The sequence below is a fragment of the Carlito syrichta genome, unplaced genomic scaffold (assembly GCF_000164805.1).
Source record: "Carlito syrichta isolate Samal-C Ts95f unplaced genomic scaffold, Tarsius_syrichta-2.0.1 Scaffold304513, whole genome shotgun sequence".
NCBI classification, from domain to species: Eukaryota; Metazoa; Chordata; class Mammalia; order Primates; family Tarsiidae; genus Carlito; species Carlito syrichta.
This window is the reverse complement of record NW_007248609.1, coordinates 189,659-209,570: the sequence shown is the minus strand read 5'-3', so window position 1 is coordinate 209,570 and position 19,912 is coordinate 189,659. Positions and strand designations below refer to the sequence as shown.

The following is a 19,912-nucleotide window of genomic DNA, read 5'->3' as shown; positions in this document are numbered from 1 at the left end:
ATCACTTAGCAACTTGTTAGAATCTCAGGCCCCACTCCAGATCTGTTGGATAAGCATCTACTTTTTAACAAGATATTCAGGGGATTTGAATGCACACTAAAGTTTAGGAAGTCCTGTCCTCCGCTGTTAGCTCCCTGCTCTAGAATCAAGGCTTTGCATTCCTAGAGAGTAGCTTAGAGTCCAGCAATGTGATCTACATTTTTGATTGAATGACTCATTATCCAGTGCTTCATTCTACTCTATCAGACTTTAGTCTTTTCTGTAATTCCTCCCTTCATGTACTCCCCTTGATTTGTTTTGGAGTAAAAAACATCCTACAATCTTTTTTCTGTTTTATGCTGAAATAGTAACTACAGTTGCTGCCCACTGAGGCTCCAAGGAAGCTTTCAGAACATCAGTGGTATTCACTGGAAACAGAGATAAAAGCACAGCACTTTCTGACTTAAATTTTCTTGTGATGTGTTTTCATATTCAAGCTTGTCTTATTCAATTAGGAAGCATGTTGCATAAAGCCAGAGTGGTGATTTGTTGACGCTGAGGCTGAGTTAAAATGAAAAAGCAGTCAACCACTTGCTTTGGGCTTGTGGGGAAAGTTACTCACTTGGCCCCTCTCAGATTTGTCATTCTCTGTCTTTATCTGTTGACATCTTCTCCCGTCTCCTAGTGTTCAGGGATGAGCTTGGACATCATCAAGAAAACACGTACAGGATTGTCCAGGAAAATGTTCCAACTGTTAGAGGGAATATAGTGGTAATGATGGCTTTTCTTTCTTTTCTAGAATAAAGGCCTAGTTGTAAATCTAAAATTTGAAGGAAAAGTAAAGTCCTAAATGCCCATTGCACCTTTACTTACTTTAAATTGTTTTTCTTTCTGTGTCCTCAGTATAAATATATTGATGTCTTCATATGAGACTTAATTGTAATTTCTTATTTAGCAAGTATTTCTTTGCATTTAGTCACTGGTAGCAGTAGACCAGGATTCAGGTGGCTTATGATCATCCCCTTCCCATGACTGTTTTACAGGTAGCATAACACAGAAAAAAGAAAAACATGCATAAATGTGGTGTTTAGATTTGAAGAGTCAGACAGTTTCTGACTTGAGCCAGGGCTCAGCTGCTTGAAATGAAAAAAAAAAAAATGCTGACCTCCATTACACATTTTTAATCAGGTGTATAATATTACCAATCCTTTTGTGTTAACATGTATTTGTGAAGCAAATAAATGACCATAGGTTATGGCAATAGATGGGGCAGCGTTTAAGGCCTATATGGTATTGTTGATACTGAATCTAACAGCACTATATATAGGTGCTGCTCTAATTATTTTTATATTAGCATTAGACAGAAAGAAAAATGTAAACCATACATAGTAGATGTTCATAATGTTACAGTTACCTTCCTTCACCCTTATGAAATTTGTTTCTATGGGTGCATTTTTCAATTGTGCAGAAGCATAACATTGTAAGTGTACAATACTATGAGTGCATTTGTATGCATTCTTCCGTACCCCCCCATACCCCCTGTCCCCCAAGTATATGTGAAGTGGTACCTCCCACCTTATTAAGGGACAGAAATCATTTGAGCATAGTTGGGTTTGGGTTTTAAAATGCTGATATATAGCAGCTACTTATATATCAAGCTCTGTGTTAAGCACTTTACATATGAAATCTCATTTAATCTCAGCAATCCTAGAAGAGCGGTGCTATTACTATCTGTTTTTATGATTGAGGAAATTGAAGCTTGGAGAGGTTTGCTAACTCCCCTTGGTCAAACAGATGCTAAGCACAGAGTCTGGACCCAAGGACAGAAAGAGCAGTTTTAACTCCAGAACCCATGCTCTTAACCACTTAGCAATAACAATAGTAAAAATAATATTGAACACCTGCTAAAATAGCCAGGCACTGTATTTTGCATACATTAAGTCATTTAACTTTCACATCAAGTGTAGGAAGACTTCATTATTGGTCCCATTTTGCTAGATGAAGAAATTGAAACTTAGGTGAAATACTTTGTTTTTGTTCGGGGTCACCTATTTGAAGTTGGGAAGTGGGGATCTAGTGAAGATGAGCTCAATATGAATAAGGATGTATTTGGCCAGGATGGAGTAGAACCTGAATCTTGCCCCAATTACCTGTTTCCAGGAGATCTCAGGGAAATCTATATCCAGAGCATAAAACAAAGCAGCGACCCCTTATTATTAGCTGGGGCTTTGGTCCCAAACTCTAGTGTGGAACTGCAAGTAGTAAGGCTGGCCTATAGCAGTTTTCCTATGCTAGATTGGCCTGAGGCCCCCAAAGTGCACATTCTAGGCTCTCCTCTTCCTCCACTGATGTGACAAGGCCCTACCTACAAATGCTAGAGGGAAAAAAGGGGAAAGATGGTTTGTCTTGATGCTTGGGAGCCTCTGCCCCTATACATGGCTGCTGCAAAGGGAGGGCAAGCAAAAGGGCACTTCCAGACTGAAGATAGAGACAACCACTTACCTCTTTACTCCTCTGAAAGTTCCACCTTCTGTGACTATGGGTCAGCCTAGCACCATGGAATCTTCCTAATCCAGATGAACACTACTTATGGGTAGAGGGAGTAGGGAAGAAGAAGAGGAGAATACTTGAGCCTCCTTTCCCCTAAAGACCAGCATTATCACAGCAAGATAGTGTCTGAGCTGGGGTCTTAGCCAATGTCTGTGCTCTTAACCATTATTCCAGAGGGAGGGATATATCAAAATTACTTGGGAATATTTTTCAAAATACTTATAACCCTCTAGGCAGTTAGAAAGCCTAAACATGGTGACTGTACAAAGCATTAAAGATGAAAGAAAAGATCAAAGATGGGCAAAGAAACAACATTCAAATAAACATGAAATTTAAAACAACAACAACAAAAAATCTACTGCTATGTACTGACAAGGAGAAATCTTACTGTTTGTTGGATGACAAAACCAAATTCTAGAACAGTGTACCCACTATGCTACCTTGTGTGTAAGAGGAGACAGATAATAAGTGTGTGCGTGTGTGCACGCGCGCACACGCACACACACTTAATTTTGCATAAAGAACCACTGAAAGACCAAACTAATACAAGTTACAGGAAGCAAAAGGGGACGAGGGGGATGGAATCAGAAGAATGAGACTTCTAAATGTATACCTTTTATAATTTTTGATTTTTGAACCTTGTAAATATATTATCTGTTTTAAAATAAAAGTTGGGGCAGATCAGGGGCTCACCTGTGATCCCAGCACTTTGGAAAGCTAAGGTGGGAGGATCACTTGAGGCCAGGAGTTCAAGACCAGCCTGGCCAACGTAGTGAGACTCAATCTCTACAAAAAACTTGAGGTAAAAAAACAAAAAGAAAATGATAGAGGGTGAAAGAGAAAAGAGTAAGAGCAAATAGGAAAAAAAAATCATTGGGAATACTTTTCTAAAGGCTAGTTGGGTGACATTTTTTGTTTTTACTTGGGATGGAATTCAGGGAAGTAAAAAATTATTGCTCAGAGATGGCTGGAAAGAAAATAGTTTTGGCTTGATACCATAGACAGGACCTGGGGCCCAGAGAGAAAGATGGAGTTTCCTCAGTGACCAAAGGAGCTGAGGAAGAACTCCAATTTGATTAAGGGATAGGACCCAGGTAGCCATCAAATTAGCTGGCACAACTTTTATTGCTGTTCATGTACATTTCTTCTCCTTTTAACCTCATAAGAATACTATCAGTGTCAATACCACTTACACTTCAGAAGGGTTCTTCTAAATCTTGTCAAGATCTATAGGTGTGTTTTTAAAATCACAATTTGGGCTGGGCGCAGTGGCTCAAGCCTGTAATGCAAGCACTTTGGGAGCCTTAGGCAAGAGGACTGCCTGAGACCAGCCTGGGAAACTTGGTGAGACCTTGTCTCTACAATAAATAAAAAAATTAGCCAGGCATGGTAGCGCGTGCCTGTAGTTCCAGCTACTTGGAAGACTGAGGTGGAAGAATCGCCTGAGCCCAGCAGGTCAACACTGGGGTGGCCGCGAGCATGCCACTGCATTCCAGCTTGGGCAACAGAGTGAAACTCTGACTCCAAAAAAAAAAAAAAATCACACCTTGTTCCCTGTAGCATTTTTCACAGATAATCATTCCCTTATTCTTTACATTTTCTCCCATCTTGGTTCATGTGATACTGAATGCAATTGTCTACCGTTCATGAATTCACTGAACACTGCTTCTTGAGCCAGAAACTGCATTAGACTCAATTTTTCCTACTTCTTTGAGACTCAGTCTCTTTGGCTAACTCTCATTTATTTTTTTCTACCCTCCTCCACCTCAGCTGTCATCATGGTACAAGATTCAGTTTTGAATCCTCTGCTTTTTTATCCTTATGTTCTTTTTTGCTTCTACATATTAATTTTAATTACTTTGAAAAAACATAACTTAGGACCAAATATTTAACAAGCACCCATTATAATTGCTAAACTAGAAAATCAGCATTATTTGTATCTGACTAGCTAAACAAAACTCCAATTTTTCTTTTGACAAAAGGTACAGGTTGAGGCCGGGCATGGTAGATCACACCTGTAATCCCAGCACTTTGGGAGGTGGAGGTAAGAGGATTGCCTGAGCCCAGCAGTTCAAGACTAGCCTGGGCAACTTGGTGAGACTTTGTTTCTCCGATAAATCAAAAAATTAGCTGGACATGGTGGCATGTACCATGTTCCAGCCACTTGGAAGGCTGAGGTGAAAGGATCACCTGAACCCATCAGATCGAGGCTATGGTGGCTGTGAGTGTGCCACTGCATTCCAGCCTGGGTGACAGTGAGACTCTGACTCAGAAACAAAAACAAAAAAGGTACAGGTTGAGTATCTAACCTTCTTGGGACCAAAAGTGTTTTGGATTCCAGATTTTTAAAATATTTTGGGGTACGTGCATTATACTTATGGTTGGACATCCCTAATCCAAAGATCTGAAATGCAAAATGCTCCAATAAACTTTTTTTTTTGGAGTTGGAGTCTCACTCTGTCACTCAGACTGGAGTGCAGTGGCTGCTCCCAGCCACCACAGCCTCGACCTGCTGGGCTCCGGCGATCCTTCCGACTCAGCCTTCCAAGTAGCTGGAACTACAGGCGTGTGCTACCACGCCCAGCTAATTTTTGATTTATTGTAGAGATGAGGTCTCACCAAGTTGCCCAGGCGGGTCTTGAACCCGTGGGCACAGGCAATCCACTCACCTCAGCCTCCCAAAGCGCTGGGATTACAGACTGAGCCACCGAGCCCGGCTTCCAATAAACATTTTAAGCATGATCTTTGAGTGTCACACCAGCACTCAAGTTTTGGACCCTGGAGCATTTCAGATTTTGGATTTTCAGATTAGGGATGCTCAATCTGTAATAGAAATCCCAAAGAGTAAGGGAGAGTCTACAATTAAAGGTCGTGTTTACTATGATGTACCATAATTTCAGTTTTAGAACCTCCCAAGCAGCTGGAAGAATGATGAGAAGAGGTGAGGTGTAGTTCTTAACTTGTGGCTCCATTTTTGTTCTGTGGAAAAGCAGGGTCTAGCAAAGAAGCTTTATTGAGGCTGGAGATTAAAACAAAAAGCTTTTGGTTCAGATGATAAAGAAGGCCCTCAAGGGCAATAGAATCAGTGTATCCAGAAGGTAGTATTGGAGTCAGCCTCATGAACTAGAGGGTATCTTCTTGGCATCCAAGTACTTTTTAATTTCAAGCGTTTTAGGAAGGTTTGGTATGTCATAGTTTTGAGCTAGATACATTTCAACCATGTTGCCAAATGTAACTCCAAGCAGGAACTGGAGCATGATGTCAGTGGGGAGGGCAAGAAGCGTAAAGAGGTTGGGGAGGGCTCTCAGGGCAGCTGCAGCCATATGTTCTTTCCTTTAGGTACATAAACCTTCCTCACCACGGCTTCAGCTGTCACTCCTGAGCACAGTCATTCATCTGACTGCCATTTCTCAATCTTCCAACTGTCTGCCAATTATGTCTGCTTGAATAGTCAAATAATTTGTTATTCGTGTCTCACGTGTACTAAACTGAACTCATCATATTCCTCCTTCCCACATGGCCTCCCTGCCCTGGCATCTCCATGTCCATTGATGACATGTAGTTATCTCATTTATACCACTGACATTTTGGGGTCATCTTAGCCTGTTCTGTTTTTTTTTACCCTTCTTGTTGAAACGTTTCTCTTCTCCATCCTCTCCTTTTCACGCCCACCTCGTCAAACTAATGTGTGCCACTGACCCCACAGTAATTACATCAGCCTCCTTATTGGAGTCCCTCCTTGAGATCTTTTTCACTTGCTTTCTCCTGTACATCCCACACACTGCAGGGTAAAAGAGAATAGTAGTTAAGAGCATAGCCTTTGGGGTTACCATCATTAGTCTAATATCATCTTGTGACACTTTCTATTTTGAAACTCTTAAATAATTTAGAATCTCCCTAGCTAAATTGTCAGCTTTTCCAAGTAATTCAAACGATGAGTACCTTCACTTTGAGGAAGGAGAGCGCTTTCTGAAAGAACAAAAACAATATCAAAAACAGCAGAGCTGGGTATGGTGGCTCACGCCTGTAATCCCAACACTTTTGGAGGCTGAGGCAGGAGAATGACTTGAGCCCAGGAGTTGGAGACCAGCCTGGGCAACACAGTGAGACCTTGTCTCTACAAAAAAATTTAAAAATTAGCTGGGCATGGTGGTGCACACCTGTAGTCCCAGCTATTCTGAGGCTGAGGTGGAAGGATTGCCTGAGCCCAGAAGGTTGAGGCCATGGTGAGCCATGATTGTGCCACTGCATTCCCACCTGTGTGACAGAGTGAAACCCTGACTCAAAACAAACAAACAAACAAACAAAAACCTGAGCAGAAACTACCTGCCAGGTACTTTTCACAAAACTGACCTTGGTATATCCCACAGAGACTATCACAAGGCATCTATAGATACTATTTGTTTAAAGAACTAAATCCTCTGTTTTAGCTATTTAATATCCTGACTATTGAATGGAACATGGTCAGTGAAAACTGGTCTTTGCTTATGTTCCTTTCCATGTCTGAAATCTCTTTTTCTACTCCCCACCTCAAAGCTCCAAATTCCGCCCATCTTTCAAGACTAGTCCAAGTTCTGTGTCCTCCAGGAATCCACTGACCTCTGTAATTTGGACTAGTTGAATCAGAGTTGCAAAGAACAAGTGTGGATTTGAGAACCATGAGATGTGCATTTGACTTACAGTCTGCTGAGTGCTACCTTTCTAGATCTCCACCAGCTATATGTTGTCTTTAGTTTCCTCATCTGTAAAATGAGAATGTTAGTTCTCCTTCTCCTTAATCATATAAAATCCTGAAGTACTACTTTTCTTACGGCTTATGTTTCCAAAATGACACAAACCCTCTGTGGACAACACCAAGACTTCTGTATCTGCCCCCTCTTGGCCTCAGGCAGCCAAGACTGCCTGAGGCAAAAGCTGGGTGGATAAATGCAAATATGAACAAGTTTGAGGAGGTTTTAGTACCCTAATGCCACTAACTCAGTAACTCTTATGGAATACCTGTTATGAGCTAAACACTATGGGATGGGGACAGGAGGGTGGAGGGAACTGTTAGCTGGGTTCCCCAAAAAAGGAAAGAAAAAAAGAATAACATGCTGGTTCTCATGTAACAGAACACTAAGGTAGGAAACCCAGCAGCTCCACAGTGTCTTTAAGGTCCTAGGCTCTTCATATCTTCTTACTTTGTTATCCTAAATATGTCATGTTTTTCTTTATGCTGGTAAGATGGCTCTTAAGTATTGTGACTGCATTCTAGGCAGAAAGAATTAGAGAGAGCAAGTACCCAAAGGTCAGCTAAGTCTATCCCTTTTCATCAGGAAAACAATAACTTTCCCAGAAGCTTCATGCAGTAGACTTCTACTTATATCTCATGTACCAGAGCTGGATCACATGACCATCCTGGCTTCAAGAGAGTCTGAGGAGACAAAGCACATTGTCTTGCTAAAGAAAAATTGAAGTTCTAACAGTAAAAAATGAAAAGAAGAGATATTGGGTAAGCAACTGTCAGTATTTGCCATATGAAGCTGTAATCTATTTACTTTTGACTATACCATAGACAGATAAAAGGAACTCTTCACCTGCCTCCAAGGCCCCAGGCTGGGGAACACCTCCCAACCACCACATGTGGATCTCCTCCTTACCCTGTTTGAGCTTTGATGCCCACACCAGGTCAAGACGTCGGGAGCATTCTCTCTAAACATACTCACACCTGGCTTCCTCCACTGGACATAAATAGGTTCTTGAGGCAAGCATTAAATATGGAATATGAAGATTTCATAATTTTGTGCAGTCATAGATAATCTCTTTCCGAAGTTAGGAGAAGAAAGGATAAAATATGTAATTGGAATCAGTTGCTACCTAAATATATCTTTTTTAAAAAACCTTGCCATGGTACTTGGGGTGAGAGGCATTTCTTTGTCTATTTTTTTTTTTTATAGACAGGGTCTCACTGTGTCCCCTAAGCTGGAGTGCATTCATGCCACCAGGCCTCACTGCAACTTCAAACTCCTGGGTTCAAATCCTCCCACCTTAGCCTCGCAAATAGCTAGGACTACAGGCATGCACCACCATGCCTGGCTGATTTTTAAAAATGCTTTGTAGAGATGGAGTCTCACTATGTTGCCCAAGCTGATCTCAAACTCCTGACCTTGAGCAATCCTCCTGCCTCAGCCTCCCAAAACACTGGAATTATATATGTGTGCCACTGGACCTGGCCTGTCTACTGTTTAAAGAAAGCAATAGACTGGGAATATTACAACAAATCCTTGGGGGGAATTCATGTCTTTACGTCAAAATTAGTTGTAATTCTCTTAAATAGTTGGTTTGCTTGTTTTTATCTCATGGACCTTTTGAAGTGCAGAATTTATCTTATTTTTTTTCTTTTAACTGCTAGAGAACTTTTGAGCCATTTAAATTTATAGACAACTATATTACTCATCTTAAACCTCTTTGTTTCCTTTTTCTCTTCTCTACTGCTCTCTTTCTTCTTTTTCTTTACTTTCTCTTTTTCCCTACCAACATTAGTTTATATGTTTGTGTTGCATTTAATTACTTCTTTGTAGGCCACATTAAATCAATTCTGAAGTAATTCCAGTTTTAAATAGATGAACTAAAAAACAAGTTTAAAAAAGGGAGGAAAAAGATTTAAGAACATTTCTAAGAGTAATCCAAAGGTTTCTTTAGGGGGATAAAGAGTGGGATTAAGTCACTTGGGTAATGTCTCCCAAGAAATTTCTGAAGAATTTAAGGAAAAATTACTGCTGTTGTGATTTTTTTTAAAAACTGGTTCTAGTGTGGAATGATAGATATTAGAGACTCAGAAAGGTGAGTGGGTGGGGGATAAGAAATTATTTAATGGGTACAAGGTACACTATTTGGGCGATGGTTACACTAAAAGCCAGACTTCACCACTATGCAATATATCCATGTAACAAAATGGCACTTGTACCTCTTTAATTTATACAAACAAAAAGAAATTGGTTCTTGTATCTCAACAGATATAAAGATTTATGGATTGACTTGGATAGAGCATAGAAGAAGGTCTAGGGCAGTTTTCATGGGTGTTTGTCCCATAAGGCCCAGGTGCTTCTATCTCCAGGAAGTTAAATACAGAGACTTCTGAGAACTCACTGAGATCATGGTTCTCACGAAGAACAACTCCCTCCTAAGCCACACACGGGACAGTTTACTTCTAATATGGAAAATGATGTATAGTCTCTGAAGTTGAGCATTCTCTGGAATCAGACACTTTCGCAATCCCTTTTGAAATTTCTGACTTAGAAAAAGCCAATGTAAAGAGAGAATTCAAAATTCAGGGAAAATTAATTTTTTTCTTAAGTTCATATAGGTTCTAGATTCATATGTAAAAGTAAAGATAGCAATTGTATTAGTCAGGATTCCACCAGAGAATCAGAAGCATGAGGAAATACACACAGAGATAGAGATAGAGGTAGAGGTAGAGGTAGAGGTACAGGTAGAGGTAGAGGTAGAGGTAGAGATAGAGATAGAGATAGAGATAGAGACAGAGACAGAGATATAGAGACAGATAAATGAATTGGCTTATGTAATTGTGGAAGTTGGTTTGGCAAGTCTGAAATCTGAAATCCTTGGGGCAGGCCATCAGAAAGGGCAGGCTAGAGCTCTTGAGCACAAGCTGATGCTGCTGTCTGTAGACAGAATTTCTTCAGGAAAGCTTCAGTTCTATTAAGGCTTTCAACTAATTGAATCCGGCCCACCAGATTATCTTCTTTACTTAAAGTTAACTGATTATAGACTTGAATCACATCTACAAAATACCTTCTCAGCACCACCTAGATTAGTTTTTAATGGAATCACTGAGGACTATAGCCAAGTCATGTTCACACATAAAACTCACCATTACAGTGATGCTTGGTTTTCATTTTGTTTTTAACTCCATCAGTGAACATTTTGTTCTCTGTGAAAATAAATCACAAGCTCAGACAGGCTTCCAAGAAGAGAGATTGTCAATATTGCTGATCTATGGCATCAGCTTTAACACGTATTTCGTCTATGAGGTCATTAACCATCTGGTAAAAGGAAGCTACAATGATTATAACTCATACATTGGGCATATGCTATTGCCTTATTCCACTGAACTGTTTTCAGTCATTGGTAAGAAAATTAGTTCTTAAATTCAATTGAAGTTAATGTCTGAGAAGGGAGGATTTCAAAAAACAGGTGTGTATTTCATTTGTAAAAATAATTTTCTCATGCCACAAATGTTGAATAAGTCAACTCCCCCTTGGGATAGAAATGGTAGATGCTTCTAAATACTAAACCCACACAAGAATAGAAAGCATTTTGTCATGAAGACTATCTACTGTCCACTAATCATGATGGGCAAGTTATTTTCTCTCTGAGCCTCAGGTTGCTTACCTGTAAAACAGGAATAATGGTTGCTATCTTGAGTGTTTAGGAAGGATTAGATGATAAAATATAAGTTAAACACTTGAAACACATAGATGCTCCACAAACATTAATTTTTTGTCTCTTTCCATGAATATAGTCTTCATAAATAAAGTCCTGTGAGTTGAAAGTTCTCTCCAAAATGTTTGCAGATTATTTCTGTCTGGTAGCACTATTTTGAATGTCAATATGTAGCAGAGAATCAAGAGAGGCTTCTGGTGCTCATATAAAGACTCTCTCACTGTATGTTCCTTTGTATTTACTTATGTGCATATGAAGACCATTTTTATGTGTTATCATTTCAAAAATGAGTGCAGATGAAATTGCTCTTTATTTGAAAAATCAGGAAAATAATTTTTCTAATTTTAACTGAAAATGTTCTTGTGAGTCATGGTGGTGAAGTTCTGAACAAATGTTAGGTGTCACCAGGTTTCACAGGCGTGAAATAATTTCTAACTGGGAAAAAGGAGATCATATTTTAAATTCTTTTCAGTATCAGACTCATGTGACTTGATGGGTACACAAGTTGTTTTGTTCTATTATTCATTGTTAATTATACAAATAATGCAAGGGATTTTCTCCCCTGGAAAAAAATTGGAGATAAATCTAAAATCTTCAATTTTCACTCCTATTGGTAACTTTCATTATCAGTTTGGTTTATGTCCTTGCAAACCATTTGTGTATGAATTTGTATACATATTACACAGCACAGACAGATTAGCTCATGTGGAAAGTAAGCTTTTGACTTGTCTAAGAAAAATAGGGCCGGTTATTCATTTTTATTATGTGAAATTTGGTGTGATGGGCTAGAAAGAGATTGGAGAGAAAAGAGAAAAAGGAAGGGAGGTCTTGCCAAGAATGATTCTTTATTTCTCTATATTTCTTTTTTCTTTTGGTCCCCTGAGCCCATTTTGGGCAAGTTACACCACCATAGTGTTTACACAATAGCACAAGCAGTTTAAAGATCTTGCATTCAGTTTCATCAACTAGTGACTCAACAAAGACAAACAAACCATTTCCTATGCCTTCTGAAAGTATTTCTCCATCAAAGTGCAAGTGTCATCAATTCTATTTTATAAATGGGAAAAAAAAACCCCAACAAATATGTTTGACTTTAAAGTGCAAACTGAAGTAATGACTCCCAATGTCAAATTATTTGTTTTCCAACTCAAACAAACAAACAAACAAAAAACTTTGTGAATCATTTCATTAATTTATTTGAAAATATAAGGAAACTTCAAGTTTCAAACAAGATTACATAGACTCATTTCTCCTTGCTCTTCCCTGCTAAGTACAATTAAAAATCCCAGAAAACAATACAAAGGTTCATCATAAGGGGACTCTAGCAGGTGGAAAGAGGAAAGAAGACTAGCTAGAGACTTCAGGACTTGAAGACTGACACTATGATATGCTTCCTGGTTTTTCTTTTTTTCGTCCATGAGACCCAGAATGGGTGCTGGAGAAGCCTACAGACTCTCCAACCAGAGTTGACAAACAAGACAAAACAAAAACCTGTTATTTGTGGCCAAAGGACCAGGAAATGAGAAAAACCCAGCCTGGCATAAGAAAAACCTTTTGGACAGCACTGGCCCTACCCAAGCTCAGCAGACTGAGTAGGAGCTAGAGAGGACCATCCCCATTCAGTAGCTGCAGACGGCTACGGGAAACACTTTCCTCCCCTGCAGGAGCACCAGCCAAAATTGAGTGGGAGTCCTGGAGGCAACCGGCACCAGGGAAGCACTTTCCTCCCCCGCTGGGCAACAGCCAAGAGCTAGGGGGAGCCCCAGTAGCACCACGCGGCCAGCCGGCGTACTCAGTTCTGCTGACAGCATCAGCAGATACCCAGCAAGGAGTCCACACTGACTCCGCCCAGCTGCAGCAGCTAGGCAGGGTCAGCACTTTCAGCCCCCACAGGCCTGGCGTCCAGTGGCACCAGACGTCCCAAGGAGACACTTTCCATCCTCTACACTGGCACCATCGGGGGATCAAGTACGACTCGGAATCTCCAAGCCCCAAGTGGCAGGCGGCTGGGGAGTCACTTTCCTCTCCCACCATTGGTGTCAGCAGAGAGCTTAGTGGGGAGTCTGGACATCTGCCGCCCTCCTCCCAGCAGGCATCAGCAGAAGATGCAGACAGGTGCTCCCCCCTCCCCGCTGTTGCCATGCCAGTGGAGACTGAGTGAGGAGACTGGACTTTCACCCTTGTCTATCAGTGGCAGCTGGTGCCCCTCACCCTCCTAATTAGAGCGAGGGGAGCTGGAGAAAGGCATTCTTTAAATCTGCATAGGAAATCCTGAAAAGACACTTGTCTGTCCCAAACATGAAACTAAACCAACATGCCTGCAGGTTTGAGAACTGAACTACAGTGTGGCATGCCACTCGGGTTTTCAAGGTGGCTTTAGAGTGGCACACAAACAAAGCAGACCAGAATAGCACTGCAAAGGTTCTAAAACTAAACTGTCATTGGAACCACAGCCCACAAAAGTAGGCCAGGAAAACCCAAAAATATCCACCCAAGACACATCATAACTAACTTCTGCAAACTAAAGATAGAGAAAAAAATCTTGAAAGCAGCTAGAGAAAAATATGCATTACCTATAGATGAACACTGATTGAAATGGTAGTGTATTTCTCATCTGAAACCATAAAGGATGGAAGTGGTACATTTTTCAAGTGATGAAAGGAAAGAACTGTCAACTCTGAATTCCAAGTACAATGAAAATATCCTTCAAGAATAAAGGGGAAATAAAGACATTCTCAGATGACAGAAAATTTTTAAAAATTCACTAGCAAACTTACCATTAATAAATGGCTGAAGGAAGTTCTCCAAACAAAAAGGAAATTACAGCAGAAGGAGGCCTGGAACTTCAGAAAGGAAGAAAGACAATGAAATGTTTAAAAATAAGGATATATAATAGACTATCCTTTTCCTCATGAATTTTTTCAATCATGTTGGATTGTTGAAACAAAAATTATAACACCATCTGATGTCAGGTTCAATGTATGTAGAGGAAATAAGAAAATTATATTTTTAAAGTGAGAAAGTAAAGGGACCTAAATGAAAATAAGGCTTCTACACTTTACTAGAAGTGGTAAAATGTTGGTAAGAGTAGACTATGAGAAGTCACACATGTACACACACACACACACACTTTTAAGAGACAGGGTGAAGTGCAGTGGTACAGTCACGGCTCAACTCAGCCTCAAACTCCTGGGCTCAAGCAATCCTTCCACCTCAGCCTCTGAAGTGGCTGAGACTACAGGTGTGTGCCACCATGCCCAACAAATTTTTTATTTTTATTTTTTTAGAGACAAGGTCTTGCTATATTGCCCAGACTGGTCTCGAACTCCTGACCTCAAGCGATCCTGCCCTCCTCAGCTTCCCAAAGTGCTAGGATTATAGGTGTAAGCCACCACACCCAGCCACATACATGTATTTTAATACCTAAACAAACATTAAGAAAACTATACAAAGTGACATACTCAAAAACACTACAAATAAATCAAAATGGAGTTCTAAAAAATATTCAAGTAATCCACAGTAAGGCAAGAAAAAAAAAGGAATGAGAAATAGAGGGAACGGACAGAAAGCAAATAATAAAACATTAAACTTAAGCCCTAAGATATCAGTAATTGTATTCAAGTTAAATGATCTAAATACATGTATTAAAATACAGAGATTCACAAAATGGATTTTTAAAAAATAACCCTCTATATGCTGTCTAAAAGAAACTCACTTCAAATATGACAACATAGGTAGGTAGAAAGTAAAAGTATAGAAAAAGATATACTACACAAACAATTTATAAAAGCAGGAGTGGCTCTATATTGATATCAGAAAAGTAGACTTCAGAGCAAATAACATCACCAGGGACAAAGAGGGATACTGCATAATGATAAATGGGCCAATCCACCAAGAAGATAGAAATCCTAAACGTGTATGTACCAACAAACAGCACTTCAAAATACATGAAGTAAAATCAGATAGAACTGAAAGAGAAACAGACAAATCCATGATTATAGTTGGAGACTGCAATGCCCTCCTCTTAGCAACAGAACTACTAGACAGAATACCAGCAAGATTATACAACTCAAAAACACCATAAAGCAAGAGGATCAAATTTACAAGACATGCTACCCAACAACAGCATAACTCTTTTCAAATGCCCACGATAGCCCCTATTCTAAATCATAAAACACCAAGTTCAATCACCAAGATAGCCCATATTCTGAGTCATAAAACAAACTTCAACAAATGTAAAAGAACTGAAATAATGCAGAGTAGATTCTCTGACCATTATGGAATCAAACTAGAAATCAAAAACAAAGTCAACAGGAAAATCTCTAAATACTTGGAAACTGGACAACACACTTTTCATTAATACATAGATCAAAAAAGGAAGTCTCAAGGAAAATTTTTAAAAATATAATAAATGGAATGAAAACAAAAATATAGTATATCAAAATGTGTGGAATGTAGCCAAAGCAATCTGACAGAGAAATGTATAGCACTAAATGCTTACATTAGAAAAGAGGAAAGGTCTTAAATCAATCAGGTAAGCTCCCATCTTAAGAGAGTAGAAAATGAAGAGCAAAATAAAAAACTTAAAGCAAACAGAAGGAAAGAAATAAGGAGCAGAAATCAATGAAATTGAAAATAGGAAAAAGTAGACAAATCAATCAAGTAAAAAACTGTTTCTCTGAAAAGATCAATACGATTGATAAAGCTGTTAGCAAGACTGACTAAGATAAAAAGAAGACACAAATCACTAATATTACAAATGAGACAGGGGATCCTACTACAGATCCTGCAGCCACTGGAAGGAAAATAAAGGAATGCTTTGAAGAAAGCTATATGCATAATTTTGACAACTTAGATGAAATGGACCCTTTGAAAATTACAAACTTCAGGGTATATTCCCAGTAGGGGGATTGTGGGATGGGGAGACACCCCTTATCAACAAGGGTGGCTGAACGAAGCATATCTGTATACCTAACCCTTAACTGTACCCCACAATATCAAAATAAAAAATATTGATTTTTTAAAAAAAGAAAGAAAATTACAAACTACCAAAACTCAACCAATATGAAATTTATCATCTGAATAGTTCACTAACTAGTTAAAAATTGGATTTGTAATTTAAAAGATATTGACATAGGAAAGCTCCAGGTCCACATGGTTTCACTGGAGAGTTCTAACAAACATTTAAAACATTAACACACCAACTTTACACAATATTCTCTAGAATACCAAAGAGGAAGGAACACTTCTGTGCCAGGGGTCCCCCAAACCATTCCCAGGCCTGATGATGCACTAAGAGGACTCAGAATGCAGCATATACTCATGGCTCTGACTTACTACAGCAAGAGAATACAAAACAAAATCAGCAAAGGAAAAAGGTGCATGGAATTCCAGAGGGAATCAGGTACAGGCTTCCATAGTCTTTCCCCATGGGAGTCACACAGGATATACTAATCCCTCTAGCAATAAGTTGTGACAACATGTGTGAAATGTTGTCTACCGGGGAAGTTCACTAGAAACTCAGTTCCCAGGACATCTGTTGGGGTTTGGTCACATAGGTGCCCTCTGCCTAGCACTTACCAAAATTCCAGGTTCCCAGAAGGAAAGTAGGTGTTCAGCATAAACCATATTGTTTGTACAAACAATTTAGGCACAGTGAACAGACTCATCAGTTCTGGGAATGGTGGGACTCCTCCCCAAATCCAAGTTCCAGATGCCATCCAAGAACTGACATTTCAAAAGACAGTAGTCAGGCCTTCTATGCTATTTTCTACACAGCTTGAGAATCAGGAGATTTGAGTTCTAGTCCCAGCATAAATCACATTTGTACAGTTAGGTGTAGTGAGCCACTATACCAGTTCTGGAAATTGTGAGAACTTTCCTGAAATCCAAGGTCCCAGATGCCTGCCAAGGGCCTGTTATGTTAACTCTTTTCTGTACAACTTCCCAACTCATTGTATGAGGCTAGTACTATCCTAATACCAAAACTAGACAAAGACTGTACCAAAAAACTCTCCAAAACTACAGGCTTTTATCTCTTATGAACTTTGACACAAAAATCTGCAACAAAATATTAGCAATACAGAATCTAGCAAAGTATAAAAACAATTATACCAATGCTAAGTAGGTTTTATTTCAGTTATGCAAGGTTGGTTCAAAAGTCAATATTCAATCAATGTAACCACCATATACACAGGCTAAATAAGAAAAATAATATGATCATATCACTTGATGCAGAAAAAGCATTTGACAAAATTCAGCACTCAACATAATAAAAACTCTCAGCAAACTATGAGTAGAGGGGTACTTTCTTGACTTAGTAAAGAGCATCTACAAAGAACCTGCAGCTAACATCATACCATTAAGTGAAAGATGGAATGTTTCCCTGTAAGATAGGGAACAAGGGAGGGATGGCCACTCTCACCACTCTTATTCAACATAGTACTGAATGTTCTAGCCAGCACAATAAAGCAGGTAAAAGGAAATAAAAGGAATACAGATTGGAAGGGAAGAAATAAATGGTCCCTATTCACAGATAACATAATTGCCTACATAGAAAAGTCCCAAAGAATCTACCATTAAAAAAAAAAAAACAACTCCTAGAACTAGTGAATTCAGCAAGGTCCCACAGGATACAAGATCAACACAAAAATTAATTGCATATCTATATATTAATAATTAACCATGAATACGAAGACAAATTTAAAGCAATATCATTTACGATCACTACAGGACAGACCTGGTGGCTCACGCCTGTAATCCCAGCACTTTGGGAGGTTGAGGCAGGAGGACTGCTTGAGCCCAGGAGTTTGAGACTAGCCTGGGCAACATAGCAACAACATAACATTCATTACAACAAAATTTTTAAAAAATTAGTGGCACACACTGGTGTTCTCAACTACTTGGGAGGCTGAGGTGGGAGAATCACTTGAGCCCAGGAGTCTGAGGCTGCGGTGAACTGTGATCTTGCCACTGCACTCCATCCTGGGTGACAGCATAAGAGCCTGACTCAAAAAAAAAAACCCCAAAAGACAAAAATAAAAATACAATAACTACAAAAAATAATTAGGTATACACTTAACAAAACATGTACAGGATCTATAAACTGGAAATTCCAAAATGCTGATGAAATAAGTCAAAGAAGATCTAAATAAATGGATAGACAGACCTTTGTGTTCATGGACTAGAAGCCTCAATATACTGTATAGTAGCAGTAAAGATTTCAGTTCTCCCCAGAATGATCTGTAAGTTTAACACAATTCTTCTAAAAAACTCCAGCAAGAGAGTTAAAAAATAAAAAAAGAATACAGGCTGACCCTGAAAGAGTATTTTAAAATCCCAGCGAGGTTTTTGTAGTTACAAAATGAGCTCATTCCAAAATTTAGATGGAAGGGCAAAATGACCTTGAATGGTCAAAACAATTTTGAAAAAGAACAATAAAGTGGGAGGAATCGCTCTACCCGATATTAAGGCTTATTATATAGCTACAGTAATCAAGACTACTATTCACAGAAGGATAGACACATAGATCAATAGAACAGAATAGAGAACCCAGAAATAGCCCCACACAAATAGTCCAACACAAATACATCCAACTGATTTTGACACAGGTGCAAAAGCAATTCAATAGAAGAAAAATTGTCATTTGATTTGAGCTATCAAGCAACCATAGGCAAAAAAAAAAACATGAACCTCAATCTTAGGTTCACATCTTATACAAAACTTAATCAAAATTAATCATGTACTTACATGTAAAATAGAAAACTATAAGACTTTTAGAAGGAAAGACAAGATAAAATCTTCAGGATCTGGGGCTAGGAGATTTATCAGATGTGATACCAAAAGCATGATACATAAATGCAAAAATTGATAAATTGTAAATCCTAAAATTGAAAATTATGGTATGTAAAATATCTTGTTAAGAGGATGAAAAACCCAGTTATGGACTGGGAAAAATACTTGCAGATCGCATATCTGACAGAGGACTTGTATCTAGAACATTGCATAAAGAATTCTCAAAATTTAACAGTAAGAATTTGCTCAGCCTTCGCCTTGTTAAGCTATGGTGTGGCCATGTGCTCTTTGAGTTATGACCAGACCATGTTTCCTGGCTTTGACCCTCTCCCCTACCTCGGGGAGGTGAATCTCCCCTTTCTTTCTCTAATTTACTCTCTAAATAAACTATGTTTCCTAATCTAAAAAAAAAAAAAAAGAAATTTGCCCAGTTAGAAAATGAGCAAAAGACATAAACAGACATTTCACCAGAGAGGATATAAATGACAAATAAGCACATGAAAAGATGTTTTACATCATTAGCCATTAGGGAAATGCAATTTAAAACAATGAGATATCACCACACATCTATTAGAATGGCCTTAAAAAGTCAATATCGGATGCCGACAAAGATGTGGAGAAACTGAATCTCTCATACATTGTTGGTAGGAATGTAAATGGCACAACCAATCTGGAAAAGTTTGGCAGTTTCCTATAACTCTAAACATATACTTACCATCCAACCCAGGTAACATTAAACATATACTTTCCATCTGACCCAGTAATGCACTCTTGAGCATTTGCCACAGAGATGTGAACACTCATGTTTACACAAAAACCTCTACATGAATGTTCATAGCAGTTTTATTCTTAATAGGCAAAAATGGAAGCAGCTAAAATGTCTGTCGATGGGTGAATAGTTTAAACTGTGGTTAATTCATACCATAGACTACTACTCAGGAATAAAAAATAATGCACTTTTGAGACATGCAATAACTTGGGCGTACCTCAAGAAAATTATGCCGAGTGAAGAGAAGCTGATGTCAAAAGGTGTGATTCCATTTATGTAATGTTGAAATGACAGAATTACAGAGATGGAGAACATATTAGGAGTGACAGAGAAGAAGGTGACTGTGACTATACAGGGTAGTGGGAGGAATCTGTG

The 19,912-nt window shown here is 39.0% G+C and overlaps 1 protein-coding gene across 1 annotated transcript; it reads right to left on the bottom strand.

Moving 5' to 3' along the window:
• Positions 1-5,645: 5,645 nt before the first annotated feature.
• LOC103262470 (uncharacterized protein C7orf73-like) lies at positions 5,646-5,786 on the bottom strand. The gene has a single exon (XM_008060086.1). The coding sequence runs from the start codon at positions 5,784-5,786 to the stop codon at positions 5,646-5,648; it is 141 nt and encodes a 46-aa protein (XP_008058277.1).
• Between the last annotated feature and the right edge of the window lie 14,126 nt (positions 5,787-19,912).

Bases quoted from the DNA above. Each gene is read 5' to 3' on its own strand.
- LOC103262470 (XM_008060086.1), bottom strand. From the start codon at position 5,786: ATGCTCCAGTTCCTGCTTGGAGTTACATTTGGCAACATGGTTGAAATG.